Consider the following 25731-nt stretch of genomic DNA (forward strand, 5'->3'; position numbering starts at 1 on the left):
CTAAGTTGCTTCAGTCGTGTCCGACTCTGTGCGACCCCATAGACAGCAGCCCATCAGGCTCCCCCGTCCCTGGGATTCTCCAGGCAAGAACACTGGAGTGGGTTGCCATGTCCTTCTCCAGTGCGTGAAAGTGAAGTCACTCAGTCGTGTCCGACTCTTAGCAACCCCATGGACTGCAGCCCACCAGGCTCCTCCGTCCATGGGATTTGCCAGGCAAGAGTACTAGAGTGGGGTGCCATTGCCTTCTCCAAATAATGCTGCTTATGAGTCTTAAAAGTTTTTCCCAGTATCCATTTTTAACTCTTTACAAAGATATTCCAAAATATTCTTACTGAAACTAAGAGCTATTTAAGTTTTTTCTAATCATATGTTTTCATTATTTTTATAATATAAATCATGAGGAAAATTGTCTCCAATTATTACTATTTCCAGTAATTGGCTATATAAATATTTGATTATTTTATCTTTTGCTAATGTTACAAAGGCAGCCTAATGATAACCGTTGGGTTAAAATGCTAAAAACAGTGACTTCCATGGCGGTCCAGTGGCTAAGACTCTGTACTTTCAAGGCAAGGTGTTTGATCCCTGGTCAGGCAGCTAAGATCCCACAAGCTGCACAGCACAGCCAAAAAAATAAAATGCTATAAAGAGCATTTGCTTTCCTTTATAACCTCACTTACATAACCAATACATGAAGGCTTTTCTAATGTAAAAGGCTTTTCTATGGGTTTTACTTATTTATTAGTTCTAAATCAGACAGATTTATAATTCATTTCCTTTTTTTGTCACAGGAATTTAAAGTATGGTCTTTGGAGGTGTGGGAGTATAGGAAAACAAACAAAAAATATGTTATAGTAGCTACCTTGAAACTGTAAACTATATAAATTATTAATGTTATCTCTTCATGGCTACATCCACTAGCTTTTCCTTGCTTTGAAGATGGAGGAAGCAGTTTATCAACTAGAATTTCTTTTTAAAGCACTCTCTTTCCTTAGCTCCATGATGAAACATTTTCTACATATCCTTGTACCTTTCTGGCCATTCTTTTTCCATCTTTTAAAGCTCATCCTTCTCTACTTGGCCTTTAATTTTTAAAGCTTCATATTCTTTTTTTTTTTTTTTTGGTCTCATTCTATACTTACTTCAAGGATGATCTTTTTCACACGTACAACTTAATCTACCACCTATATGTTGATGACTCTTAGAAGTTTGTTTTCTACCCCAGACCTTTGTTTTGAGCTCTACGTCTTTATGTCCAGCTGGGTGCCTGATATCTCATTTTCATGTGTCAGAGATGGTCAGCTTTACAAACTAAGCTCATGATGATGAATTTCCTTTACCCCTCAACTCTCAAACCTGATTCCCTTTCACCATTCCCAATCTTGGCAAATGGCACCACAACTGATCCAGCTATGCAAACTAAAACCTAAGAGTCTTCCTTGATGCCATCTTCTTCAACACCAAGTCATATTGATTTTCACCCCATAGGAACCTTTTGACACGATCCTATTCCCTCTCCCTCCACCTATGATGCCCCTATCAAAGCTACCATCATCCCTCCTAGACTGCTGTAGTATTCGTCTAAACATTCTTCCCCCATCCATTTTTGTTCTGGCCTAAATGCATTCATCATCCTATAGCCAGTAGTGATCTTTTCAAACTACAGATCTCTCTTAGCTGGTTGTTGTTCAGTCGCTCAGTCATATCCAAGTCTTTATGACACCATGGACTGCAACACGCCAGGCCTCCCTTTCCTTCAACATCTCCCAGAGCCTGCTCAAACTCATGTCCTTTTAGTCAGTGATGCCATCCAACCATCTGGTCCTCTCTTGTCTCCTTCTCCTCCTGCCTTCAGTCTTTCCCAGCATCAGGGTCTTTTCTAATGAGTCAGCTCTTCACATCAGGTGGCCAAAGTATTGGCGCTTCAGCAGCATTATCCTGTAGCCAGTAGATCTTTTTAAGCTACATATCTCTCTTAGCCTGGGTTCCCCAGAAAACAATGTGTGTACTACTATTTTATTAGGAAATTGTTTCAGGTTGGAAACAGATTCTGAGGCAGTTTAGTTCAAAGAATGTTTGTTAGGGAGTGATTTTTGGATTAACACCTGTAGGAGGGAAGGGAAAAAAAATAGAAATGGGCAAATGGGCAAAAGGAGAAGTCAGGCAACATTGTGAGCTCAAGGTTAGTCTCATTCTAACCCACACAGAGCTCTGGGGCTGGAGTTGTCCCACATTATGTGAGAATAGCTGGGTATGGACACAAACCTTGATCAATCATTGAATATTTACTGCTTCAGGAAGGGCTGTTGACAGCATTGCTGAGTCGTGGCAGCAACAAGTCCTTCCTTGAAGGGGTATTTGGATAAGGCATTGTCATGTTCATTCCTTGTACTGCTCACCTCCACTTCTACAACAGTATTCAGAAGCAGTTCCTCCAGAATTCTAGTGTGCCTTTCTTGTTGGGGGAAACTGAGAAGAGGGTAAGTGGGGAAAACATTAGCCCCTGCAGATGTAGCTGATGGTAGGAATGCAAATGATACTAACCTCTCTTCTTATGACTCAAACTGTCATCCTGGAGGAGTCTTAGCCTCTGGTCACCCATCTTTCTCAGCCCAGAGTTGTTGCACTGGTTCATTTTCCATCCAAATTTAGCAAGGAAGTACCAAGAGGTACCCAAGGACTTAACCTGGGTGCCAGACATTCTTCCTTGCTCCCCCTGTATGACATTAGCCCTACCTCCCTGGCATTCAGGTTCAGTTTTTTGGGGTTTTTCTTGCCAAGATGATGGCTCCTCTTGTCTGCCAGTTCCTTGGCAACAGCTGTAGTTTACAGAGTAATGAGATTCTTGTTTTGTCCCCTAGTAAAATTTGTCCCTCCTCTGGGGAATAGAATCTGTAACCTTGTACAGCTCAACGTTATAGCCATGCAAAGTGCAAATTCTCTAAGTGGGTCACTGATTGTGGTAGTAAGCAGGGCTTCTTAATTCTTGGATCTGCTACAGAGCCCTTTCTTGTTCTGGGTCCTGGTTCAGAGTTCTGTTCAGAGCTGGCGACTTTCTGTGTCACCTGGTGTGAGCCTGTACAGGAGTCCCAGACGTGAAATATGCTTTCATCATAGCCATAAGAGGCCTACCAGAATTTGTGCTTCCTTCCTCATTTCCTCATGATGAGAGATACAAGATGCAACAAATTGTCCGTTTTCTTTGAATGAGATGTCCCAGCAGGCCAGAACCTTTATAATGTTTATCTCCCATCTTCTGCAGTGCTTGTCTCACCAAGATTTCCAACATGGTGGCCACTTCTAGCTCATCCAGCCTGATTAGCGTGGTGTCATCAATGCAGTAGATCAGCATAATGTTCTAGGTGACATTTAATGTCCAAGTTTCTTCCAACCAAATTTGGATGGGAGGGGAATTTAATTAATATATCCCTGAGGCAAAATTGTAAGTACTTAATTACCATTGTCCGTTTCATGTAAATACAGACTCTTTTCAGATCCTCCTCTGTGATAGAGATAGAATTTATTCACCAAATCATTGGCTACATGCAACATTCCTGCCACCATAATCTGCAGTAGCAAAGACAACGTGTCTTTATTATATAACTGCCATGGGAGCTTCCTCATGGTTGAATTTGTTGTAGTCTACTTTTATACTTTTGCGTCTGTCTGGTTTCTGCAGACAGAAGACTGGAGAATTAAATAGAGCTATGACAGAGACCATCACTCCTGCATCCATTAAATCATTAAGAGTGGAACTAATTTTCACTGTTACCACCAGTAAATCCATTTAAAATAGGAACTAAAGTTTCATACCAAATAGTGGAGGAAGCATTTGATATATTATATTTAAAAGAAGAAATGTAAAATTCTATTTTAACAAATATTCAAGTTATTTTTACCATGTGCTGATACTTTTAGAACCAAATGAATCTCACTTTCCTTGGGGGAGGCAAAAGTATTTAAAATTATTTTCCAACAAAATTGCATCATGACTTACTTTATGTTTGGCTTTTACAGCACTATCCCAAAGATGATCCTTTTTGAAAAAATATTTAAAGCCTTCACAATTATTCTTAAGGGACTCTCTTAATCCTCTGACAGCAAATCTTATTATTTTAAAACACTTAGCATAAAATCATCCTAACCAGTGATCTTTTTTTCACTTGATCTAATTTTGTTAGATTTTCGTTTGTCAGTATGATTTGATACAAGCAATTCTTTGACATTGCTTTGGTAGACTTTATGAAATCCTATATTGTTTACATGTTTACATTGCTGTGTTTGATGGGGTGAATAGAGGTAGAGGCCAATGTTAATATGAAAGTGTATTTCAGAGAATGGACACAGGTATTTGAAAGGCTGAGTCCCTTTGCTATTCACCTGAAATTAACACACCATTGTTTGTTAATTAGCTATTATTTTTCAATTGCTAAATTGTGTTTGGACTCTGCGACCCCATGGACTGTAGCACACCAGGCTTCCCTGTCCTTTGGTTATACCTCAATACAAAATAAAAAGTTAAAAAAAAAAAAGTACAGCAGTGTTAAATTGGATGTGTGTTTTAGTAGTGACTAATTTGATGATGATGATGAAATGGTGGTGATTATTCCTTTTGCCTTGATTCTTTGGATCACAATTTTGTCTGGGAGATTAATCCATGATATTGGATATAACCATAATTTATTTTCACTTTTATGTAGTATTCTTTTGTATCAGTATACCACATTTTATTCATCCTACCAAATACTTTTTTTCATTTTTCCTGTTTCATGCTTCCTGAACTCTTAGCATATGAAGGCTAAATTCTTTTTATTATTTCTTTTACTTCTTCCTGCTTTGTCCTCTACTTCCAGCACTCCTATTAGGCATATTTTAGAAGCTTTGGCTTGATTCTCTGTATTTCTTAATTTTAAAAGAAATTATCAAGACAGAGATGAAATAAATGGATACTATGGGGGGTAAAAATTAACTTCCAGCACTTCCTTTGCATTTTAATTTTAGCAATCACATTTTAAATTTTCAATTGGTTTTCACAGTTGTAATATAGTTTCAGCCTCTTTTGAAGAGATTATAATTAGTGGAAATTTTCTTCTTTTGCCTGAATTATGTGTTTCACAGATGCCATTTTCATATTCAGTTCTATACTTTATTGCATTTGAGAGGCAACAGGACATAGAGCTTTAAAGCGTAAACATTGGAGTGAGACTGCTGGGTCTGAATTCTTCCTCTGTTGTTTGTGCAATTATTTAACCTCTAGAAACTAGTTCCTTCCTAAACAAAATGGACCCAATTCTAGTGTCTACCTCCTAGAGATGTTGTAAAAATTAAATGAAATAATTTTTGTGTGTCCAAACTGAAAATGTTTGCTATTAATACTTAGTAAGCACTTAATAAATGTTAGCTATTATTGCTCTATGTCAGGTGCACTGTCCTAGTTTCCAGACACATAAAACTGAAGCAGACGTGCACCGTTCACTCAGAAACTTAAGACTTGATAGTATTTGTCAAGTCTAGCATTCATCTCTGTCTGAGTAGGACTGAAGGTACATATTAAATAACCATAGTGTTCAAAATTGTGATACATTCTCAGTGGTTTTATTAGCTGATTGAGCATTAAAATATAAGCTGAGGCTGAAACAACAAGAGTCTCACTGCTTACTTTGTACTTAGCACTGTACTTACAGGGCTTCCTAGGTGGGGCTAGTGGTAAAGAACCTGCCTGCCAGTGTGGGAGACGCGGGAGACCCAGGTTCAATTCCTGGGTGGGGAAGATCCTCTGAAGGAGGGCATGGCAACCCACTCCAGTATTCTTGCCTGGAGAGTCCCACGGACAGCCTGGTGGGCTACAGTCCATAGGGTCCAAAGAGTCAGACACAACTGAAGCAACTTAGCATGCAAGCACACCCTGTACCTGGAAAGGGTGGACAAACCTGAGGGCATTCATGTGGAGGTGCCAATGAGGAGGCGTGTAAATGATGAAGCAAGGCATGGGTGGTATTCTAGAGGCATTAGGTGTGATACGAGTAGTTATAATGTGTAATTGTTTGTTGTTGTTCAGTCATTAAGACGTCCAACTCTTTATGGCCCCATGGACTCCTTTGCCCTCCACAGTCTCCCGGAGTTTGCTCAAATTCATGTCTGTTGAGTTGGTGATGTGGAATAGAAGATGACAAAAAAAAGCAGACTGACTAGAGCTGTGGCTTATAACTGGAGGGCCATATGGTTGGTTAAGTGTGGAGATTGGTCCACACCAGAGGTCTTACAAGGTTAGCAAAAGACTTTGCTCATTATCCTGTAATGGTTAGAACATAGCTGACATTTTTGAGCAGGAAAGTAATATGATATACAGAGGTATTTTTGGCTTTGGTAGTTTTAATTTTTGTCTCTATGTAGAAGATACAAATGTTCTCAGTGTTTTGGACAACTCAAAAAAATTTTTTTTCTGAGCTATGTCTAATCCAAACTCAAAAAAAGTTTTGTAAGACATCATGCCTTTTGGCCTTATTTTTTTCTTTTAATGTTTACATATATCATTTTTGAGAGATTCCAAAGTTTTATGAAAACTGGAATGCTGGTTATAACAGTTCCAAAGGTATGCAAATCCAAATATGAAATAATTGAGGGTAATGAGAAATTAAGATTGCAAGGTTCACTCTTCAATTGTAGGAGGAAAATTAAAGGTAAACCACATAGCAAAGTTCAAAATAAAACATGTATAGGCATTCAAGTCCTTGCAGGCTTATAAACTGCCTGGTATGCCTATAACTACTTTGCTATTATGTGGCCAAAACACAGGGGACTTCAGGATGTGTATTTACGAACTGATTCCCCAACAGATAACTGCACTATGCCAAAATGCTATTGCTATGTCAATGATTGTACTTCTTGTTTCAAAATTTTTCCATTTTTCAATCTAATTAACTTAGAATGTCTCTAACGTGATTTACAAAGAATTTTATATTTATATTTTGCAATCAGCATTTGACTGGCGCTCAGGTTTGAGACATGCACTACAATGTGTAAACATTTTGTAAGATAATAAATAGCTTCTAAATGTTTTATGATTGCCTGTTCCCTGCTAATTGGTCATGGATTGAAATTCCCCATTGTTTAATTTTTTTTAATTTGTGGGAAATTTGTATAAATGACTGTGTGGGACTTCATATCACAGCTGTTGTCATTTAAAGTTTGGACAGCATCATTACAAATGAAGCCCTGCTGTGAAATCAAAGTCAAAAGGCATCTTGGCATCCCAATCATTTCCTTAGGAGAAGATTACAGCTCAAGTCTGTTGAACTTTATTGCCTTGGGCCTCATGACAGTCTTCAGAAACATGCAAGGCATTTCTGTTAAAGAAACTCAGATGTGCTAGGACACAGGGGATGACATTCTTGCACATAACAGTGTCCTAAGCAAGAGAATGAGGAATAAGTTAGGAAGAAAAAAGATGATTCACACTTTTGCTGTATTCTGGGATTACAAAATCCATGGAGATGACAGAACAGGAAGAGGATGTGGTGTTTTCCTACATGGCCTCTGTATTTTTTCCAGTTTTACTGAAGTATAATCAGCAAGTAAATTTGTAATGTATTTAAAGCGTCCACCATGATGATGATTTAAAATACCATACATTGTAAAAGGATTCCCACAATCGAATTAATTAACACATCCATCACCTTGCAGATTTACCTTTCTGGGGAGGGTGAGAACACTTAAATTCTACTTTCTTAGCAAATTTTAATTATATAACAGTATTATAGTCACTATGTTATACATTAGATTCTCAAACCTTATTCATCTTATAGGTACTCTTTTACCAGCATCTTCCCATTTCTTCCATACCCCAGCCCCTGGCAACCACCATTCTACTCTTTCTTAGTTCTACTTTTTTTTTAAGACTACACCTGTAAGTGATACCATGCAGTATTTGTCTTTCTTTGCCTGGTTTATTTCACTTAACCATAATAACCTCTACGTTCATCCATGTTGTTCCAAGTGGCAGGATTTTTTTTCTTTATAAGGCTGAACAATATTGCATATATAAACTACATTTTCTTTATACATTCATTCTTTGATGGATACTTAGGTTGCTTCCACACCTTGGGTATTGTGAATAATTCTGCAATGAACATGGGAGTACAGAATTCTCTGTAAGAAGATGATTTTCGTTGCATTGTATATATACCCAGAAGTGGGATTCTTGGATCATATGATAGTTTTATTTTTAGTTACTTAAGGAACTTTTTCTTTGCATTGTATATATACCCAGAAGTGGGATTCTTAGATCATATGATAGTTTTATTTTTAGTTACTTAAGGAACCTCCAGTTGTTTTCCATAGCGACTGTACTAGTTTACTTTCCTGCCAACAGTGTGCAAGGATTCCCTTTTCTCTACATCCTCCTCAGCAATTTTTTCTTGTCTTTTTGGTAATTCAGTTCAGTCACTCAGTCGTGTCCTACTCTTTGCGACCCCATGAACCATAGCACGCCAGGCCTCCCTGTCCATCACCAAGTCCCAGAGTCCACCCAAACCCATGTCCATCGAGTCGGTGATGCCATCCAACCATCTCATCCTCTGTCGTCCGCTTCTCCTCCTGCCCTCAATGTTTCCCAGCATCAGGGTCTTTTCAAATGGGTCAGTTCTTCGCAGCAGGTGGCCAAAATATTGGAGTTTCAGCTTCAAAATCAGTCCTACCAAAGAACACCTAGGACTGATCTCCTTTAGGATGGATGGTTGGATCTCCTTTCAGTCCAAGGGACTCTCAAGAGTCTTCTCCAGCACCACATTTCAAAAACATCATTTCTTTGGCACTCAGCTTTCTTTATAGGCCAACTGTCACATCCATACATGACCACTGGAAAAACCATAGCCTTGACTAGCAGACCTTTATTAACGATGTCTCTGCTTTTTAATATGCTGTCTAGGTTGGTTGTAACTTTCCCTCCAAGGAGTAAGCGTCTTTTAATTTCATGGCTGCAGTCACCATCTGCAGTGATTTTAGAGCCCAGAAAAATAAAGTCAGCCACTGTCTGCATTGTTTCCCCATCTATTTGCCATGAAGTGATGGGACCAGATGCCATGATCTTCGTTTTCTGAATGTTGAGCTTTACGCCAACTTTTTCACTCTCCTCTTTCACTTTCATCAAGAGGCTTTTTAGTTCCTCTTCACTTTCTGCCATAAGGGTGGTGTTATCTGCATATCTGAGGTTATTGATATTTCTCCTGGCAATCTTGATTCTAGCTTGTGCTTCCTCCAGCCCAGCGTTTCTCATAATGTACTCTGCATAATAGCCATTCTAATAATGAAGTTACAGCTCACTGTGGTTTTCATTTGCATTTCTCTGATTATTAACAATATGGAGTACCTTTTCATGTACCTGTTGGCCATGTCTATGTCTTTGAAAAAAATGTTCAGTTACTTTGCCTGTTTTTTAATTGAGTTATTTGGTCTTTTTTGCTCCTGAGTTGTATGAGGTCCTTGAATATTTTGGCTAGGAACCCTTTATTGGATTTATGATTTGCAAATATTTTCCCCTGTTGCATAGGTTGCCTTTTCATTTTGTTGATGGTTTTCTCTGATGTGCAGAAACTTTTTAGTTCGATGTAGCCCCATTTGTTTATTTTATTTTTATTTTACTTTATAATACTGCATTGGTTTTGCCATATATCAACATGAATCTGCCACAGGTGTACACGTGTTCTCAATCATTTGTTTATATTTGCTTTTGTTGCCTTTGCTTTAAGTGTCACATCTGAAAAATGATTGCCAAGAATAATGTCCAGGAACTTACCACCTGTGTTTTCTCCTAGGAGTTTCATTGCTTCAGGTCTTGTATTCAAGTCTTTAATCCAGTTTGAGTTGATTTTTGTGTATGGTATAAGATAGAAGTCTAGTTTCATTTTTCATTTGGATATCCAGTTTTCCCAGCCTGCCTTTATTTTAAAATAAAAACATAAATGTGATTCCAAAGTAATGACTGCCTTCTTATTTGCAGGGCAGCAAAGGAGACAGACATAAAGAATAGACTTTCAGTCACTGTGGGTGAGGAAGATAGTGGGATGACCTGAGAGAGTAGTATTAAAACATATACATTACCATATGTAAAATAGAGAGCCAGTGGGAATATGCTGTATGATGCAGGAAACCCAAAGCTGTGACAACCTAGGCGGGTGGGATAAGGAGGGAGCTGGGAAGGAGGTTTAAGAGGAAGGGAACGTGTGCTTGCCTGTGGCTCATGTTGATGCATGGCAGAAACCATCACCATATTGTAAAGTACTTATCCTCCAATTCAAAAAAAACAAAAACAACTAGTGTTTGCACAACAGTAAGGACACTGCCCACTGCCCTCATAGAAACTTCTTAGATAAACCTGCGTCTTCTTTGTAAAACCAAGCTGCTCTCTCCTAATATGTTATCTCTGGTGGTGTATTCATGGGTCCTGATGGTTAATATAAATTCTGTTTGTTTGCTTTTTATGGAAATGAGATGTTTCCCCCTTAGAAATAGGAGCCACATTGATTAGCAGCCATATCTCAGAGACCTTGTTCTACCAGTGACCTTTCTTTTTCAACTCTCTCTCCCTTGGATTTTCCTCCTTGGTGTGCGTGGGTCCCTTCTAATTCTTACAGAATCAAAGGATTACATAGAATGTAAGTATTCATCTGGCTCAGTACTACCAAGATTCATTCAGCCACCCATTTGGATGTCATAACTCTTCCTCAGCTTCCTCCCCTTTATAGCTATGAGCATTTACACTGGGGGCCTTTGTTTTACTCTACTCACTTAGACCCTCATCGTGTCACCAGTAACCTCTTTGATTCACAAGTTTCTTGGCTTTTTCTCAATCTTCATTTTACTGAATTTCATGAAGTCTTCAACACCATTGGTCATTTCTTCTCCTGACATCTATAGTATTGTGCTCAGTTGCGTCTGACCCTTTGTGGCCCCATCACTCTAGCCCGCCTGACTCCTTTGCCCATGGAATTTTCCAGGCAAGAATATTGGAGTGGGGTGCCATTTCCTACTCCAGGGGATCTTCCTGACCCAGGGATCGAACCTGTGTCTCTTGCGTCTCCTGCATTGGCAGGTAAATTCTTTACCACTAGTACCACCTGGAAAACCTCACATCTATAGTATTGCTTTCTTCTAATTTCTTTCCCATCTTGATTTTCCTTTATTCCTTCTATATAAGCATATATTTTCCCCAGGTTTCTGTCTTTAGCTGCTTCTCCTCATTCCTCTCTCCATTTTCCTAGCAGCTGCACCATTTTACATTCCCACTGAGATTCCCTGACTTTCCCATTCCCCAGAATTTCACCCAAAGGGTTTTGGCATCATTGATATTTCTTGCCTGATCCATAATAAAATTTTACATGCAAACTCTTCATAGGTAACACTAAGAAAAAATACACTATTTCAATTATAACATACATCTCAGTCTTAGAGAAGTTAAAATGTGGAGGGAAAAGGTGTATCTTTGCTTCAGTGAAATGCAATAATTAAATATATTTAAACCCCCTCCAAATTTTTTTGGACAAATTGCACAGCTGTGAACATAAACAGGAAAGTAAAAGTAGCTACTCACCAATAGTGTATGAAAATATCTTTCTCAAATGTATTTTTACATCAAAAGAATGTGCTTTAGGACAGTATTTTTTTTCCAGCTCTTTTTTCACAATTATCTAGGTAAGTCTTAATAATTTAGAATAAAAGTAAAGACCCCTTAGTACAGCAAATAATGTATCATAGGTTTTTGTTTCCATATATTTGTGATTTCTGATAAATGTCCTAATAATGCTCATTTCTCTTTGTTTTCTTTAAGGATTGTTCCAGTTTAGAAGAATATAACATTGCTGCAGCATTACTCCCTCTGACTAGTGCTTTCTATAGGGTAAGTTTTAATGGTCTATATGTAAGTCATTTTGATTTATATAAATGTATTCAGCTTGGTTTATCATGGAACTACATCAGTCCCATCTCCTGACTATATCTAAGACACATCTGTGGTTATATTTATTATAACATTTGTTGCATACTATGTGTAAAAAATGAAATACATGTTAAATTATCTCCTAAGATACAACCCCACCACTCTATCCCTACTTCATTGTTCTTTAGAGCAACTTAATAACCTGAAATTATGTATTGTTCAGTTTATATTTGACTGCTCTCTACCACCAAAGAAAACAAATTTGGTGGGATATTATTATATGTATTATATATTATCTGTCTTATTCATTGCTATATCCCATTGTTAATCAATAAGTTTCTGCTGAATGAGTGAATAAACAAATGAACATGCTAGATAAATAAATGTAAGGCAGAAATTAGAGATAAACTTCACTGGCAACTTCTGTGAACCTTCTTAAAATTTTCTGGAGTGTTCAGTGCTTTTCTTAATTCTATCACATATTGTGGTTCTCCTGTCCATGCCTTTCAAAGAGATTGATTCTTATGGCAAACAATCCAGCAAGTTCTTATTCTTTCTTTTCCTGTGAAGACTTGTAAGGAGTTACGTAGCCACACTCTGAAGAGCACATTGATTACGTCCGTCTGAAATATACAATAGGAAACAAGAAACCTGTGGCAGCCAGCTATGTGCAGTTAGCCTCAGGAAGCCCAGGACTTCAGACAGGTGTTGTGGAAGGAATTCTAGCTTAAGCTACTCCCTGTTTCATGGACACTGAGTCAAGAGAGATTATCAGATATTCCCAGATCTGTTTTAGTGGAGAACTAACTAGGCATCAGATAAAGTGTTTTAGCAGTTTCATAAAAATGATCCATGCCCTTAGATGCTGGCAGATTCTCTTGCTCTTTTTGTTCTGCCTATCCTTTTTGTTTCATCCACCATTTCTGACTGATAAAGTCTAGTCCTCTTCCTGCACTTAGTATGTGCTCAATAAATATTTCTTGATATGACCAATTTTTATAAAACTTTACTTCAAATGGTTTGTCCACAGTCTCTGAGTTAAGTCTTAACCCAAACATTCTCCATAATCAAGAGTCCTTTCTCTGCTGCTAAGTCACTGCATATTCCTTTTTCTTCCTCCTTACCTTCCTATCCTCTTCAAAAACAGAAAATGAAATTTATGACACTCACACTTCTGAGATCTGACAGGTCATACTGAGCATCCTCAGGAAACAAGGACAAATCTCAAAAATTTTAATCAAATGAATTTGGCTTTAGAAACTAATGACAACTAGCTGGAGCTTGGGCATTATCTTTTGGTTTTCCCTTAACTGGTCTCCAGGCCCACTCTACTTTTTAACTGCATACATACCATTCTTCTCTGAACTCTGCTTAGTGGTTCTTCATCTTATTCCTCTCCTAACATGAAGAACAATGTTACAAAAATAGGTCAGGCTCTCCTGTGTCTTAAACCACCAAGGAAATTTGTCTCCATATCCCAGAGTAACCAGAAAACTTTCTTCTAACTAGCCTTCATATGGGCCCTCACATGGGCATTTGTTAAAGAAAACAGCATTTAAAAATTTTCCCACTTTAACATCTCAGATATTTATTTCTGTATAATATCTACATTTAAAAAGTAAGAAGAAATGTAGGGAAAATAAGAACCAACAGTAGAAACTCAATTGCTCAAGAAATCCAAACTACTGAAGACTTTTTTTAAGCTGGATTATTAACCTGTTTTACAGTGTGTATTAGCGAGAGTTTGGTCATCAAGCAAGAACACCATGAGTGATAGGAAGTAAGGAATCTATTGTAGGGACCAGCTTTTATATTGTTATAGAAGCTGGAGAAGTTTATGGAAAGCTTCAAATAAGGGTCTACCTGTTGGCCCGATGTCACTGTAGGTCATCAGGGCAGCAGTCAGGAAGAAGTGCTGGGCATGACAGAGGGAAGAACAAGGGCAAAGTAAAATCTGTGTATGTCTCTCATGTCCTCCAACCTCAGGGAAGGAGGTGACCTGAAAAAGAAGCCACGTTGTTGGCCATTGGGCTATACATGTGCCTAGCTCCGAGTAGGAGTAGCTATGGAAGAGATCCAATAGGAACTGGCAGAAATGTGAGCCTGGTTCTTCCCACACATTAAGATGATCCAGCAGATTAGTTATAAAAGTGTATGAGATACAGCACTGACCTTCAGAGTGTAGTGGCCACTGCTTCATTTTTGCCTTCCAAATCTTAGACACATTTCTCTGTCGTTAACCCTAACCTGGACTCATGGGGCAAAGAGGGTTCTGGGAAATATAGTTCTAGCTTAGCTCAGTTTACACAGTGCAAAAGCATTACACTGTGTTTTTTGTTTGTTTGTATGCATGTGTTTAATGCAGTTAGTTAACAAGCAAGGATGCGTGCCATGCTTTTCTCTGTGTTATCAAATTTAATAATACAGACTTACATTTTATGATGAGTTTATAGATTTAATTCTTTATTGTTGGCTTGGCTTGATTTTACTTGGTTTGTTTTGGTTTAATTTGGGCATGAATTACTCAAGGTCTAGTCAGAAGCCAGAAACCATAACAGTAATATGAGCAAGAAAATTTTAATGTAAGGAGTTGTTAAGTAGTAATAGAGGATTAACTACTAAGAAGTACAGAGGATTTTAAAGAATACAGAAATAGCAGATAAAGGGAGCAGCTTGTCTAAGGTTCAGGCAGAATACCCACAAAAGGAGCAAATTTGGAGAGGGCCACACTCCAACAAGACTGGGATTCAGATCTTGTTGGAGAGGCATTGCTGTGACTGCTAGATGACACTGAAGTGAAGTTCACTGAGGGGGCACAGGCTTGGACTGGAAAGCAGGATAGTGCCTACTGGAGTCCTCACAAGGCTTGCTAGGAAGCCGCCACCTCTGGGGCACCGCTGAAACTTGCGAAGTGGCGAGCGCATCTGGGTGTCCCACACACAACTAGCAGGAACAAGAAGGAAAGAGCACACCAGAACCAGGAAAAAAAGACCAGTTCATACTGTAGTGTCCCAACTGACAAAGCTTAATATATTGTGCCAGCTGGCAAAGAAAAAAAACTTTGACAGGTCCAGCTGCATTACCACGAAGCAAGGCAAAGGCAAGTAGATCCGGAGGAGAGAGGCTCTGCATTGATACCCAGCAGACAGGGTTAAGGAGTAGATCATATTGATTCTTAGATACTTTCTGAGTTTCTGTCTTACGGGAAATGATTGCTGATTTGTTAATTCAGGAAAATTCTGTAGATGTAAATTGCATTATCCTGGCCTCTGATTGCACATGCACGTGAGCCATCCTCATACTGTTCAAAGGGTGTAAATTCCTGAGTCTTGCTCAGCATTGCTTCAGAAAATGGACTCAGCTACTTGTCTTGCTTAAGCTTGCTTTGAAAATATTTTTTAATAACACTGATTAGTCTTTTTTTTTTTTCAATGCACCAGGAGTTTATTGAGCATCTCAACAAAAAAGGTTACTATACCAGACAACATCTTGGGCAACAAGATGAACAAAACATTGATGGGGCCACTAGGAACTTATATTAGTCTTTATAATGTAATAAATAATAAACAAGCAGGTCCACAGTTTCATCAGTCAGGTAGACATTTTCTTAAAGTAGTATATATGCATGGTTAGAAAATTCATCCCTGATAGCTCAGCTAGTAAAGAATCCGCCTGTAATACGGGAGACCTGGGTTCGATCCCTGGGTTGGAAAGATCCCCTGGAGAAGGGAAAGGCTACCCACTCCAGTAGTCTGGCCTGGAGAATTCCATGGACTGTATAGTCTACAGGGTCGCAGAGAGTCGGACACGACTGAGCGATTTTCACTCACGTACAGAGAGATAGAAAATGCAAAATAAACACTCACTTTCCCACCTCAACTCTATTTCTTCTGACAATTGGTTTCCTCCTAGGGGAAAAAAAAGTTGTGTATTTTTGTTAGGATATACAGATAAAATTATTTTTTAACTAAAGTGATCACACTATGTTCTCACCTTGCTTTTTTCACTTAGTAGTATATTTTGGAGATCCTTCTATATACCTGATTAATATATAGCATATGTACCTAATTATTTTTAATGACTGCATATATGTATCCATATATGTCTTTTTAATAGTGGAACTCAAAGCCTGCTCTGAGTAAGGTGGTGGGAGAAATGATGGATCAGGTGCCTGTGTTTTTGTTTTTTTTTAATATATCAGCTATTTTTTAAAAATTGAAGTATAGTTGATACACAATATTAGTGAATTAGTGTTAGTTTCAGATGTACAGCAGAGTGATTTTTCTTTTCAGGTTATACGCATTGAGTTATTGTTGTTTTTGTTTAGTCACTAAGTTGTATCCAACTCTTTTGCAGCCCCAGGGACTGTAGCCCGCCAAGCTCCCCTGTCCATGGGATTACAAGATATTTGATATAATCCCCTGTGCTATACTGTAAATGCTTGTTGTTCATCTACTTTATGTATAGTAATTTGTGTCCTTCCTTCCTCCCCTTTGGTAACCATAAGTTTGTTTTCTATATCTGTGGTTCTGTTTCTGTTTTATATATAGATTCATTTGTATTATTATTAGATTCCACATATATGTGATACCATATAGTATTTGTCTTTCTCCATCTGACTTATTTCATGAAGTATAATAGTCACTACATCCATCTGTTTTACTACAAATGATAGTATTTCTTTCTTTTATGGCTGCATACTATTCCACTGTGTGTATATATACACACCGTTTCTTCTTAAGCCAATTGTCTGTTGATGGGCATATGAGTTGTTTCCATGTCTTGGCTTTTGTAAATAGTACTGCTGTGAACATCAGGGTGCATGCATCTTTTTGAATTATAGTTTTCATTTTTTTCAGGTACATACCCAGGAGTGGGATTACAGGATCATAGGGTAGCTCTAATTTTAGTTTTTTAAGAAACTTCCTTACTGTCTTCCATAGTGGCTGCACAAATTTACATTCCCACCAAGAGAGTACAAGGATTTCTTCCCTTTTCTCCACATCCTCTCCAGCATTTATTATTCATAGACTTCGATGATAGTTATTCTACCCAGTGTGAGATGATACTTCACTGTGGCTTTGATATCCATGGGGCTTCCCTGGTGGCTCAGAGGTTAAAGCGTCTGCCTGCAATGCAGGAGACCTGGGTTCGATCCCTGGGTCGGGAAGATCCCCTGGAGAGGAAACGGCAACCCACTTCAGTATTCTTGCCTGGAGAATCCCATAGATGGAGGAGCCTGGTGGGCTACAGTCCACAGGGTCGCAAAGAGTCAGACACGACTGAGTGACTTCGGTTTCGCTTTCGCTTTTGACATCCATTTCTCTAGTAATTATCAGTGTCAAACATCTTTTCAAGTGTCTCTTCACCATCGTATGTCTTCTTTGGGAAAATTTCTATGTAGGGCTTCTGCCCATTTTTTTGATCAAATTGTTTGTTATTTCAATAATGAGTAATATAAGCTGTTTATATATTTTGGATATTAATCCCTTGTCAGTCACATCATTTGCAAATATTTTCTCCCATTTCATAGGTTGTCTTTTCATTTTGTTGATGGTTTCCTTTGCTGTGCAAAAGCTTTCAAGTTTGATTAGGTTCCATTTGTTTGGTTTTGCTTTTATTTCTTTTGCATTGTGAGACTGATATAAGAAAATATTGCTACAATTTATGTCAGATAATATTTTGCCTATATTCTCTTCTAGGAATTTAGGGTGTCATGGCTTATATTTAGGTCTTTAACCCATTCTGAGTTTATTCATTTTTCTAGATGGTGTAAGGGAGTGTTCTAATTTCATTGATTTACACATAGCTGTTCCAGATTTCCCAACACGGTTTATTGAAGAGATTGTCTTTTATCCATTGTATATTCTTGCCTCTTTTATCATAGATTAATTGACTGCAGATGTACAGGCTTATTTCTGGGCTCTCTGTTCTGTTGCATTGATGTATATGTCTGTTTTTGTGCCAGTACCACACTGTTTTGATTATTATAGCTTTGTAGTATGGTCTGAAGTGTGGATGGGTTATTCCTCCAGCTCTGTTGTTCTTCCTCAGGATTGCTTGGTAATTCTGGGCCTTTTATGATTCCATATAAATTTTAGAAATCTTTGTTCTAGTTCTGTGAAAAATGTCATAGGTATTTTGATAGAGGTTCATTAAATCTGTGGATTGCTTTAGGTATTATGGCCATTTTAACAATATTAATTCTTTCAATCTAAGAGCATGGAATATTTTCCCATTTCTTTGAATCATTTTCAGTTTCCTTTATCAGTAGTTTCTAGTTTTCAGGATGTATAGTTTCTTTTTAATTTAAAAAATAACTATGCATATACTTACCCTTCTCATAAAAGTAGAGTGTTTTATTGGCCCAGATTAAACACATGTCTCTCTTTTAGAGCTTTGCTTAGACTAAAAGATGTACCACTTTTGACATTATCTATATGAGATCTTTGGGAATTTGTTACACCATGGCCACCATAAATTTAGAGGGTTTTTTTTCCTCTACAGTTCTTTCACACCTTTTTCTACTTTAAGAAACTTGTATTTAATGTGTCTTTAACTTATGAAGCCTTTCTTGAAGGTAGTACCTTAATAGCTAGGTTTAAATTATTAAGGTTACTTTTATGGTGAAAAATAGTAATTTTTATATTTTATTACATTTATTGTTTATATGGTGCTTTTATTCTCAGTTCAGAAGACATTTTTTAGGTATGCCAAACACTGTGCTTATGTTTGTTGCTGAGTTACATATGAATAACATGGTCCTTACCCTCAAGAAACATACTGTCTAATGTATCTTTTAATTAACTACTGACAGAGGAACTCTTTCACAGTTACTGAATAACATTGGGCTACTCTTTGTTTACTTAGGTCCTTTTTATTCAAAGATCATGTTAAATGAAGAACCATGTAACATGGTAGCAACAATAAAGGCTATGAACCACCATTTACTACCTTCTCCTCAGTGACCTATGTACCTTAGACTTGAAAGTGAAAGTGTTAGTCACTCTCTTTGAGACCCCCCTGGACTGTAGCCTGCTGGGCTCCTCTGTCCAAGGAATTCTCTAGGCAAAAATACTGGAGTGGATTGCCATTCCCTTCTCCAGAGGCTCTTCCCGACTCAGGGATGGAACCTGGATCTCCTGCATTGCAGGTGGATTCTTTACCGTCTGAGTGACCAGGGAAGCCCCACCTTAGAGTTATGCTGTTGCAATTCTTAATAACCCTTAGTAATCTGGAGAGAGCCCTATCAAAGTATGACAAATCCCTCTCATTACTTCTGTGAGGCACATCTGTTCATTACTGGTACTCAAAATGACTCACAGGAGAGATGACCCTTTCTCCTTTGGCACCAGTTGTGGTTTATGTTTACCCGAGGAGAAAAAGCAGCACCCTATTTACGTTAAATTCAAGCACCATAAAGTGTTGCCTTCCCAAATTCCAAAGATTTCCCACTGTGGATGGCACTTTGCGAATGTTTTATTGATTGAGCTAGGTCTCATTCAGCATAAAAGCATTACTGTTCCATCTCCTGAACAATGATCTTCCTGCCACCAGACTCTAGCAGTAATCCTGCCCCTCAACACCTGCCCCCCAAAATAAGTGAACTAAAATCTATAATCAGTATGTTTCATATCAAAGCTTGATATCTCTTATGTAAGCCTGTGCACCTAACAGAGAATAGTAAAGAACAGAAGTCCAAAGGAACGTGATAGGAATAATAATATTTATTGAATTTTTGCTATGTACAAGATGCTACATTTGGTTTACTATACCTAATCCAAGTCAGTGAGTATTATTATTTCCATTTTAAGACAAAAGAAGCTATGTCTTAGAGAGAATCTGTACCACTGAGCCGGTATGTGGCAGAGCTGGAATTCAAATGCAGTTCTACTTGACTCCAAAGCCTCATACTCTTTAACTGTGATAGGATTCCCCACGTGAATCCCAGTTATGTAGCATACTCTTGGAGCTTTTTTGTCTTTTTGCTTAGAGGTGTTGAACTGGCATCACTCCTACCTCCTCATTCCTTCAGCCGTTTTCATCCATATATCCAGCAAGGATATTTCATTAAGCTTTGGCTTGGAGGATGCAAAAGTTAGGAAATACTGATTGTTTGTTTGTTATGGTTAATTTAAGAAATAACTGTCCCACGACATTATTTATAAATGTCTAACTTCCACATATTTCTAATATAAAGCATACTAGTATACAGGATCACACCAAATGCACTTTTGTATTTCTTTTACTTTAGAATTTACTTGAATAACTAACTGACTTTGCCTCTTAGTAATTAATATGGACTCTACTTTTCCCACAATAGATACAGCAGCTTCTAACGGATGGAAGATTGCTGCTGGAAGAAAAATCTTTTCATCATAAAAAATAGATATTTCATCAGTCTTCATTTTTCTGCCTTTGGTACATGACAAGAGAGTTTCTTAAAAATCTACAAAATACGAAAAGAATTTTGTTTTCTTAGACTTCATGATCTGGATACATTGCATTTCCTATAACAGATCTCAAAGGATTACATTTTTGGCCCAAAAAAGGAGAGAGATGATAAAGGGTCTTTTTTCACCTTTTTTTCTGCTGTAAAATCATATACTAATCTTAAAAATAAGTCAGCAGAAAAACAATTCAGAGTGAAGACAGGCATCAACACTGGGCTGAATCCAAATTTGGCCTGGAAAAGATATGAATATGTTTATTATAGCAGATGCTTCTAGTACAGCAGAATTTTAGAATGGCCAGAAAAATAGTATCTTGCTTTTACTTCCTCTACCTTCTTCTTTTCTTTAGGACATTATAGCATTCCTTCCTCTTCCTGCCTCTCAACACAATCTCTTCTTGCTTCTCTTACTCTTTCTTTCCAGTTTTACACAGCTGCTCCTTTCTCCTGGTCCTCCTGAAAAGCCTCTATAATTATATAACCAGTTTGGAATTACTATTTTTTGTTGTTGTTTAGTCACTTAAGTCGTGTCCAACTCTTTTTCGACCCCATGGTCTGCCGAGCTCCTCTGTCCGTGGGATTTTCCAGGCAAGAATACTATTGTGGGTTGCCATTCCTTCTCCAGAGGATCTTCCTGACCCAAGGATGAAACCTTGGTCTCCTGCATTTATCACTGAGCCACCAGGGAAGCCTCATTTTTTATTAATACTAGTTTAATATTCACAGTTTAATGATGCAAGGCAATTATAGAATAATTACTCAAAAGCTTGAGAGTGGATATTAATTATTATTGTGTTTTCTAGTGAAGAATTAATAAATACTTATGGAGCATTTTTCTTGACTGTTCAACCTTTTCATATTATGTTCGGAGGTTGGCGGCCCTTTTGTTCATTCTTCAGGAAATAAGACAGCCTACTAATACAACTGAGTTTAACAGACATTGAATACTCACTGCTGCTGCTGCTGCTAAGTCGCTTCAGTCGTGTCCGACTCTGTGCAACCCCATAGACAGCAGCCCACCAGGCTCCCCCGTACCTGGGATTCTCCATCCAGGCAAGAACACTGGAGTGGGTTGCCATTTCTTTCTCCAATGCATGAAAGTGAAAAGTGAAAGTGAAGTTGTTCAGTCGTGTCTGACTCTGTGCGACCCCATAGACAGCAGCCCACCAGGCTCCCCCATCCCTGGGATTCTCCAGGCAAGAACACTGGAGTGGGTTGCCATTTCTTTCTCCAATGCATGAAAGTGAAAAGTGAAAGTGAAGTCGCTCAGTCATGTCCGACTCTTAGCGACCCCATGGACTGCAGCCTACCAGGCTCCTCCGTCCATGGGATTTCCCAGGCAAGAGTACTGGAGTGGGGTGCCATTGCCTTCTCTGTGAATACTCACTACCGTGTCCCAAATGTTAATAATACATGGTGAACAGTCATGGTTTCTACCCTTAAAGAGCACACACTTATAGAAAAGACAGATTAGTAAAATAAATTACAGTGTAACTGTTCTAAAACAGGTATAAGTACAATACATTAACTCCTAGTGCAGCAAGGAACACTACAAATGAATTATTGACATTTGTGCCTTGAAAGACAAATAGGCATTTGTCTCACAGGTGGTGATGATGTGAGAAGTGGGTGGGCTGGGAAGACATAAATATTACAGGCAGAGAAGATACCATGAATCGCTTATTGGGAATTATGGCTATAAAGGTAGAGGTAGTTGGTGGCTATTCTGTGAAGGGCTTTGTGTGCCGTGTTAAGTAATTTGAATAACGTTGTATAAATAACAGATTTTTTTACTTCTATGCTCATAATTTTTTTAAAGGTTTAGACAAACTAATAGCAAAAACAAGATTTGAAGGAACATAGTTACTTGTAAATATAAAGTTACTTTAACCACTTTGGTAGAAAATTTTATTTCAACAAAATCTCTGAGTGTCTGTTTGTGTAAAACTCTGTCCTACAAATTGTGTGAGTTGCAAAAATGCATAAGACTTGCTTTCTGCTATCCATTGATCATCTAGTAGGATAGATAGGCATGAAAATGACTAGCACAAAGTAGACTGCTAAGTCACTTCAGTCGTGTCCGACTCTGTGCAACCCCATAGATGGCAGCCCACCGGGCTCCCCCGTCCCTGGGATTCTCCAGGCAAGAACACTGGAGTGGGTTGCCATTTCCCTCTCCACTGCATGAAAGTGAAAAGTGAAAGTGAAGTCACTCAGTCGTGTCTGACTCTTTGTGACCCCATGGACGGCAGCCTACCAGGCTCCTCCATCCATGGATTTTTCAGGCAAGAGTACTGGAGTGGGGTGCCATTGCCTTCTCCCACAAAATAGACTAGAAAGAAACAAAGTGAACTGTTAGACTGAGTAGGAGTGTGTCAAGGATTAAGGAGACTAACCTATTATTTATTTTTTAAATCCTCTATGATCTCCCTTACATAATGACACCATGATTTGTGGGAATCTGCTTGCTCTTCCTCCCTTTTCCTCTGGGTTCCGGTTTTGATATGTGTGGGTTTTGTCCCCTCCCTCACATGGGGGCCTTCTCCCTTAGGCTTTCTAATCAGTTTTCCATGCTTTCCAGGGTGTAATTGTCCTTCTCTCCTAATTTCCTTCTTTTCAGAACCTCTTTCTGTTATTTCTTCTGCTTCATTCAGCCTTAGAGCATCCTTCAACATTAATATATGAGAAAGCTACACAAATCAAGACACTTTCATTAATGCTGTAGAGAAAGTTACTCACAAAGGAGAATTTGTTACCAGTAATTAGCCTTCAACCTCAAGATTTATTACCAATATTCAGTCAAAACTGTTCATTCCAATCATTCTCTGAGAAATATCCACCTTGGAGGAGGGACCTGCTGTTTCTTCCATTATTATTGTATAACAAAGTCGAGTTTGAAATACAGACTACTATTCAAAGTGGAGATCCAACCAGATGCTTCGGAACAGAAAGATGGTCTGACTTTACTCTTTTTGTTTATGTACATATATATATATGTATAGTTCTGGAATTTGATCCCTTAAATGAGGGTCTGTTGTAGTAACAGATTAGGAGAACATGATGTGAGTACAATTATTGTAATGGGTATTCAGTGTACTAAAAAAAAGATCAGAATCTTGGTTACATAAAATCCTCAGCTAAATGCCAGAAATTTTGCTTAAGTGCTTTGAGGGAATAACCTAACTTTAAAAGGAGAGTTATAAATGCAGATTTAAAATATGTATGTGGAATGGATTAGACACTTTATTTAAATATTCTTAAAAGATTCTATATAATCGTAGTGTATAATTACTTGTTTTTACTCAACTCAGTTTCCTGGCTAATACTGGTTGATTTATTTGTTTAATTTGGCTCACACCAAACTGAATATTACATGTAACCTCCTTATTTGTGTGTGATCTAGACCAAACTACAGAAATTGTCTGTGTATTTCCCCAGTGTCACTAGGGCCCAATTTACCTGAATGATAGATTAGGGATAATGATACCAGTAAGACCCTGTGTATAACCTGTCTGTTGAATATGACAGGCATTAATGTTAATTTTGCATATCTATTATAGCTATTGGTTATTGAAAGAGAATAAGTAAAAGAATAATAAAAATCATAATTACTTTTATTGAGTACTTCTGACCTACCAGGAACTAAACTAAATGTTTTTTTATATGTATAGGATAATAGTAACTATTATTATTCCCATTTTTTGAATATTATTATGCTATTTTAAAAAATTCTTTCTTAACAACACATGGTCAGACTTCTTGTCATCTAATATTTGAGCTTGTCTGAAACTCAGGTATCTAGATTTTAGAAAACAAGGTGAAAGCTATGAAATAATTTTTTTTCTTTCATGGGTTTCCTAATACTTGATAGTTTTTATTTATATACAGAATTCACTCTGAATTTTTTAAAATTCACCCACAAAGGGACCTCCCTGGCAGTCCGTTGGTTAGGACTCCACACTTCCATTATAGCGGTCACAAGTTTGATCCCTGGTCAGGGAACTAAGAGCCCACATGCTGCAGAGCACAGCCCCCCCCCAATTTTTTAAAATTTAGCCACAAAGATATTTTCAGAGTCAAAAAAGCAATCTATATTCAAAGCCATTTAACTTGTTAAATCTCAGAAAAGATTTTTATTATTTCAATAATTCATTACTACTATGTATTATATGTATCATGCAATATGTTACGGGCTTCCCCAGTGACTCAGCAGTGAAGAATCCATCTACAATGCAGGAGACAAGAATTCAGTCCCTGGGTCGAGAAGATCCCCCCAAGGAGGAAATGGCAACCCACTCCAGTATTCCCGCCTGAAAAATCCCATGGGCAGAGGAGCCTGGCAGGCTGGATCCAAAGGATTTGGAGTCAGATACGACTGAGCAACTAAACACACACACACAAGTGTGATATGTTGTATTTTTATTACTTCTGAAGTATAATTGATTTGCAATAGTGTGTTTCAGGTACACAGCAAAGTGATTTGGTTTTTATACATATATGAAATATATATTCTTTTTCAGATTATTTTCCATTATAGGTTATTATAAGATGTTGAATATAGTTCCCTGTGCTATATAGCTTTACAGTAAGTCCTTGTTGTTTATCTGTTTTATATATAGTAATGTGTATCTGTTAATCTCATACTCTTTAATTTATCCCTCTCCCATTCCCCTTTGGTAACCGTAAATTTGTTTTGTCTGTGGGTCTGTTTATATTCTCTAAGTAAGTTTGTTTGTATTGTTTTTTAAATTTCACATGACAATAATATATAATATTTGTCTTTCTCTTCTTGACTTACTTCATTTAATGTGATAATCTCTAGGTCCATCCATGTTGCTGCAAATGGCAATGTTTCATTGTTTTTAATAACTAATATTCCATTGTACCACATCTTTATCCATTCATCTTTTGATGGACACTTAGTTGCTTCCCTATATTGGCTATTATAAATAATGCTGTTATAAACGTTAGAGTGAATGTATCTTTTTGAATTAGAGTTTTCTTCTTTTCTGGATATATACCCAGGAGTGGGATTGCTGGATCATATGATAATGTGTTATATTATTAACATGTCCTGGGCTGTCTTTTGTAGGGAATGATGAGATAATGGATGATGTGCAGCCACAACAAATATTACAAAGACTGTAGAGCTGATTTCAGGAGAGGAATTGCATTCACCCTGAGCCATCCATTGTTATATTCCAGATTCCCTTCATGATTAGTTCAGGTTATAAAATAAAATTTTCCTTGTGGAAAGCTAAACGTTCTTAGTGAGATCAAATGTTCATCTGCTTTTGTAAAACTACTTGCATTGACCAGCCGAGACTGAGATTTATAATTAAAAATA

At 37.8% G+C, this 25731-nt stretch overlaps 1 protein-coding gene across 2 annotated transcripts in view; it reads left to right on the forward strand.

Moving 5' to 3' along the window:
• Window positions 1-25731, forward strand: part of SBF2 (SET binding factor 2) — a 488940-nt gene that overhangs the window by 348462 nt on the left and 114747 nt on the right. For both annotated transcript variants that reach the window (XM_040258399.1, XM_040258400.1), the window contains exon 17: window positions 11825-11893. In XM_040258399.1, the coding sequence (XP_040114333.1) occupies window positions 11825-11893 (69 nt within the window). The remainder of the gene's footprint in view (window positions 1-11824; window positions 11894-25731) is intronic.

The sequence above is a fragment of the Oryx dammah genome, unplaced genomic scaffold (genome assembly GCF_014754425.2).
Source record: "Oryx dammah isolate SB20612 unplaced genomic scaffold, SCBI_Odam_1.1 HiC_scaffold_17, whole genome shotgun sequence".
NCBI classification, from domain to species: Eukaryota; Metazoa; Chordata; class Mammalia; order Artiodactyla; family Bovidae; genus Oryx; species Oryx dammah.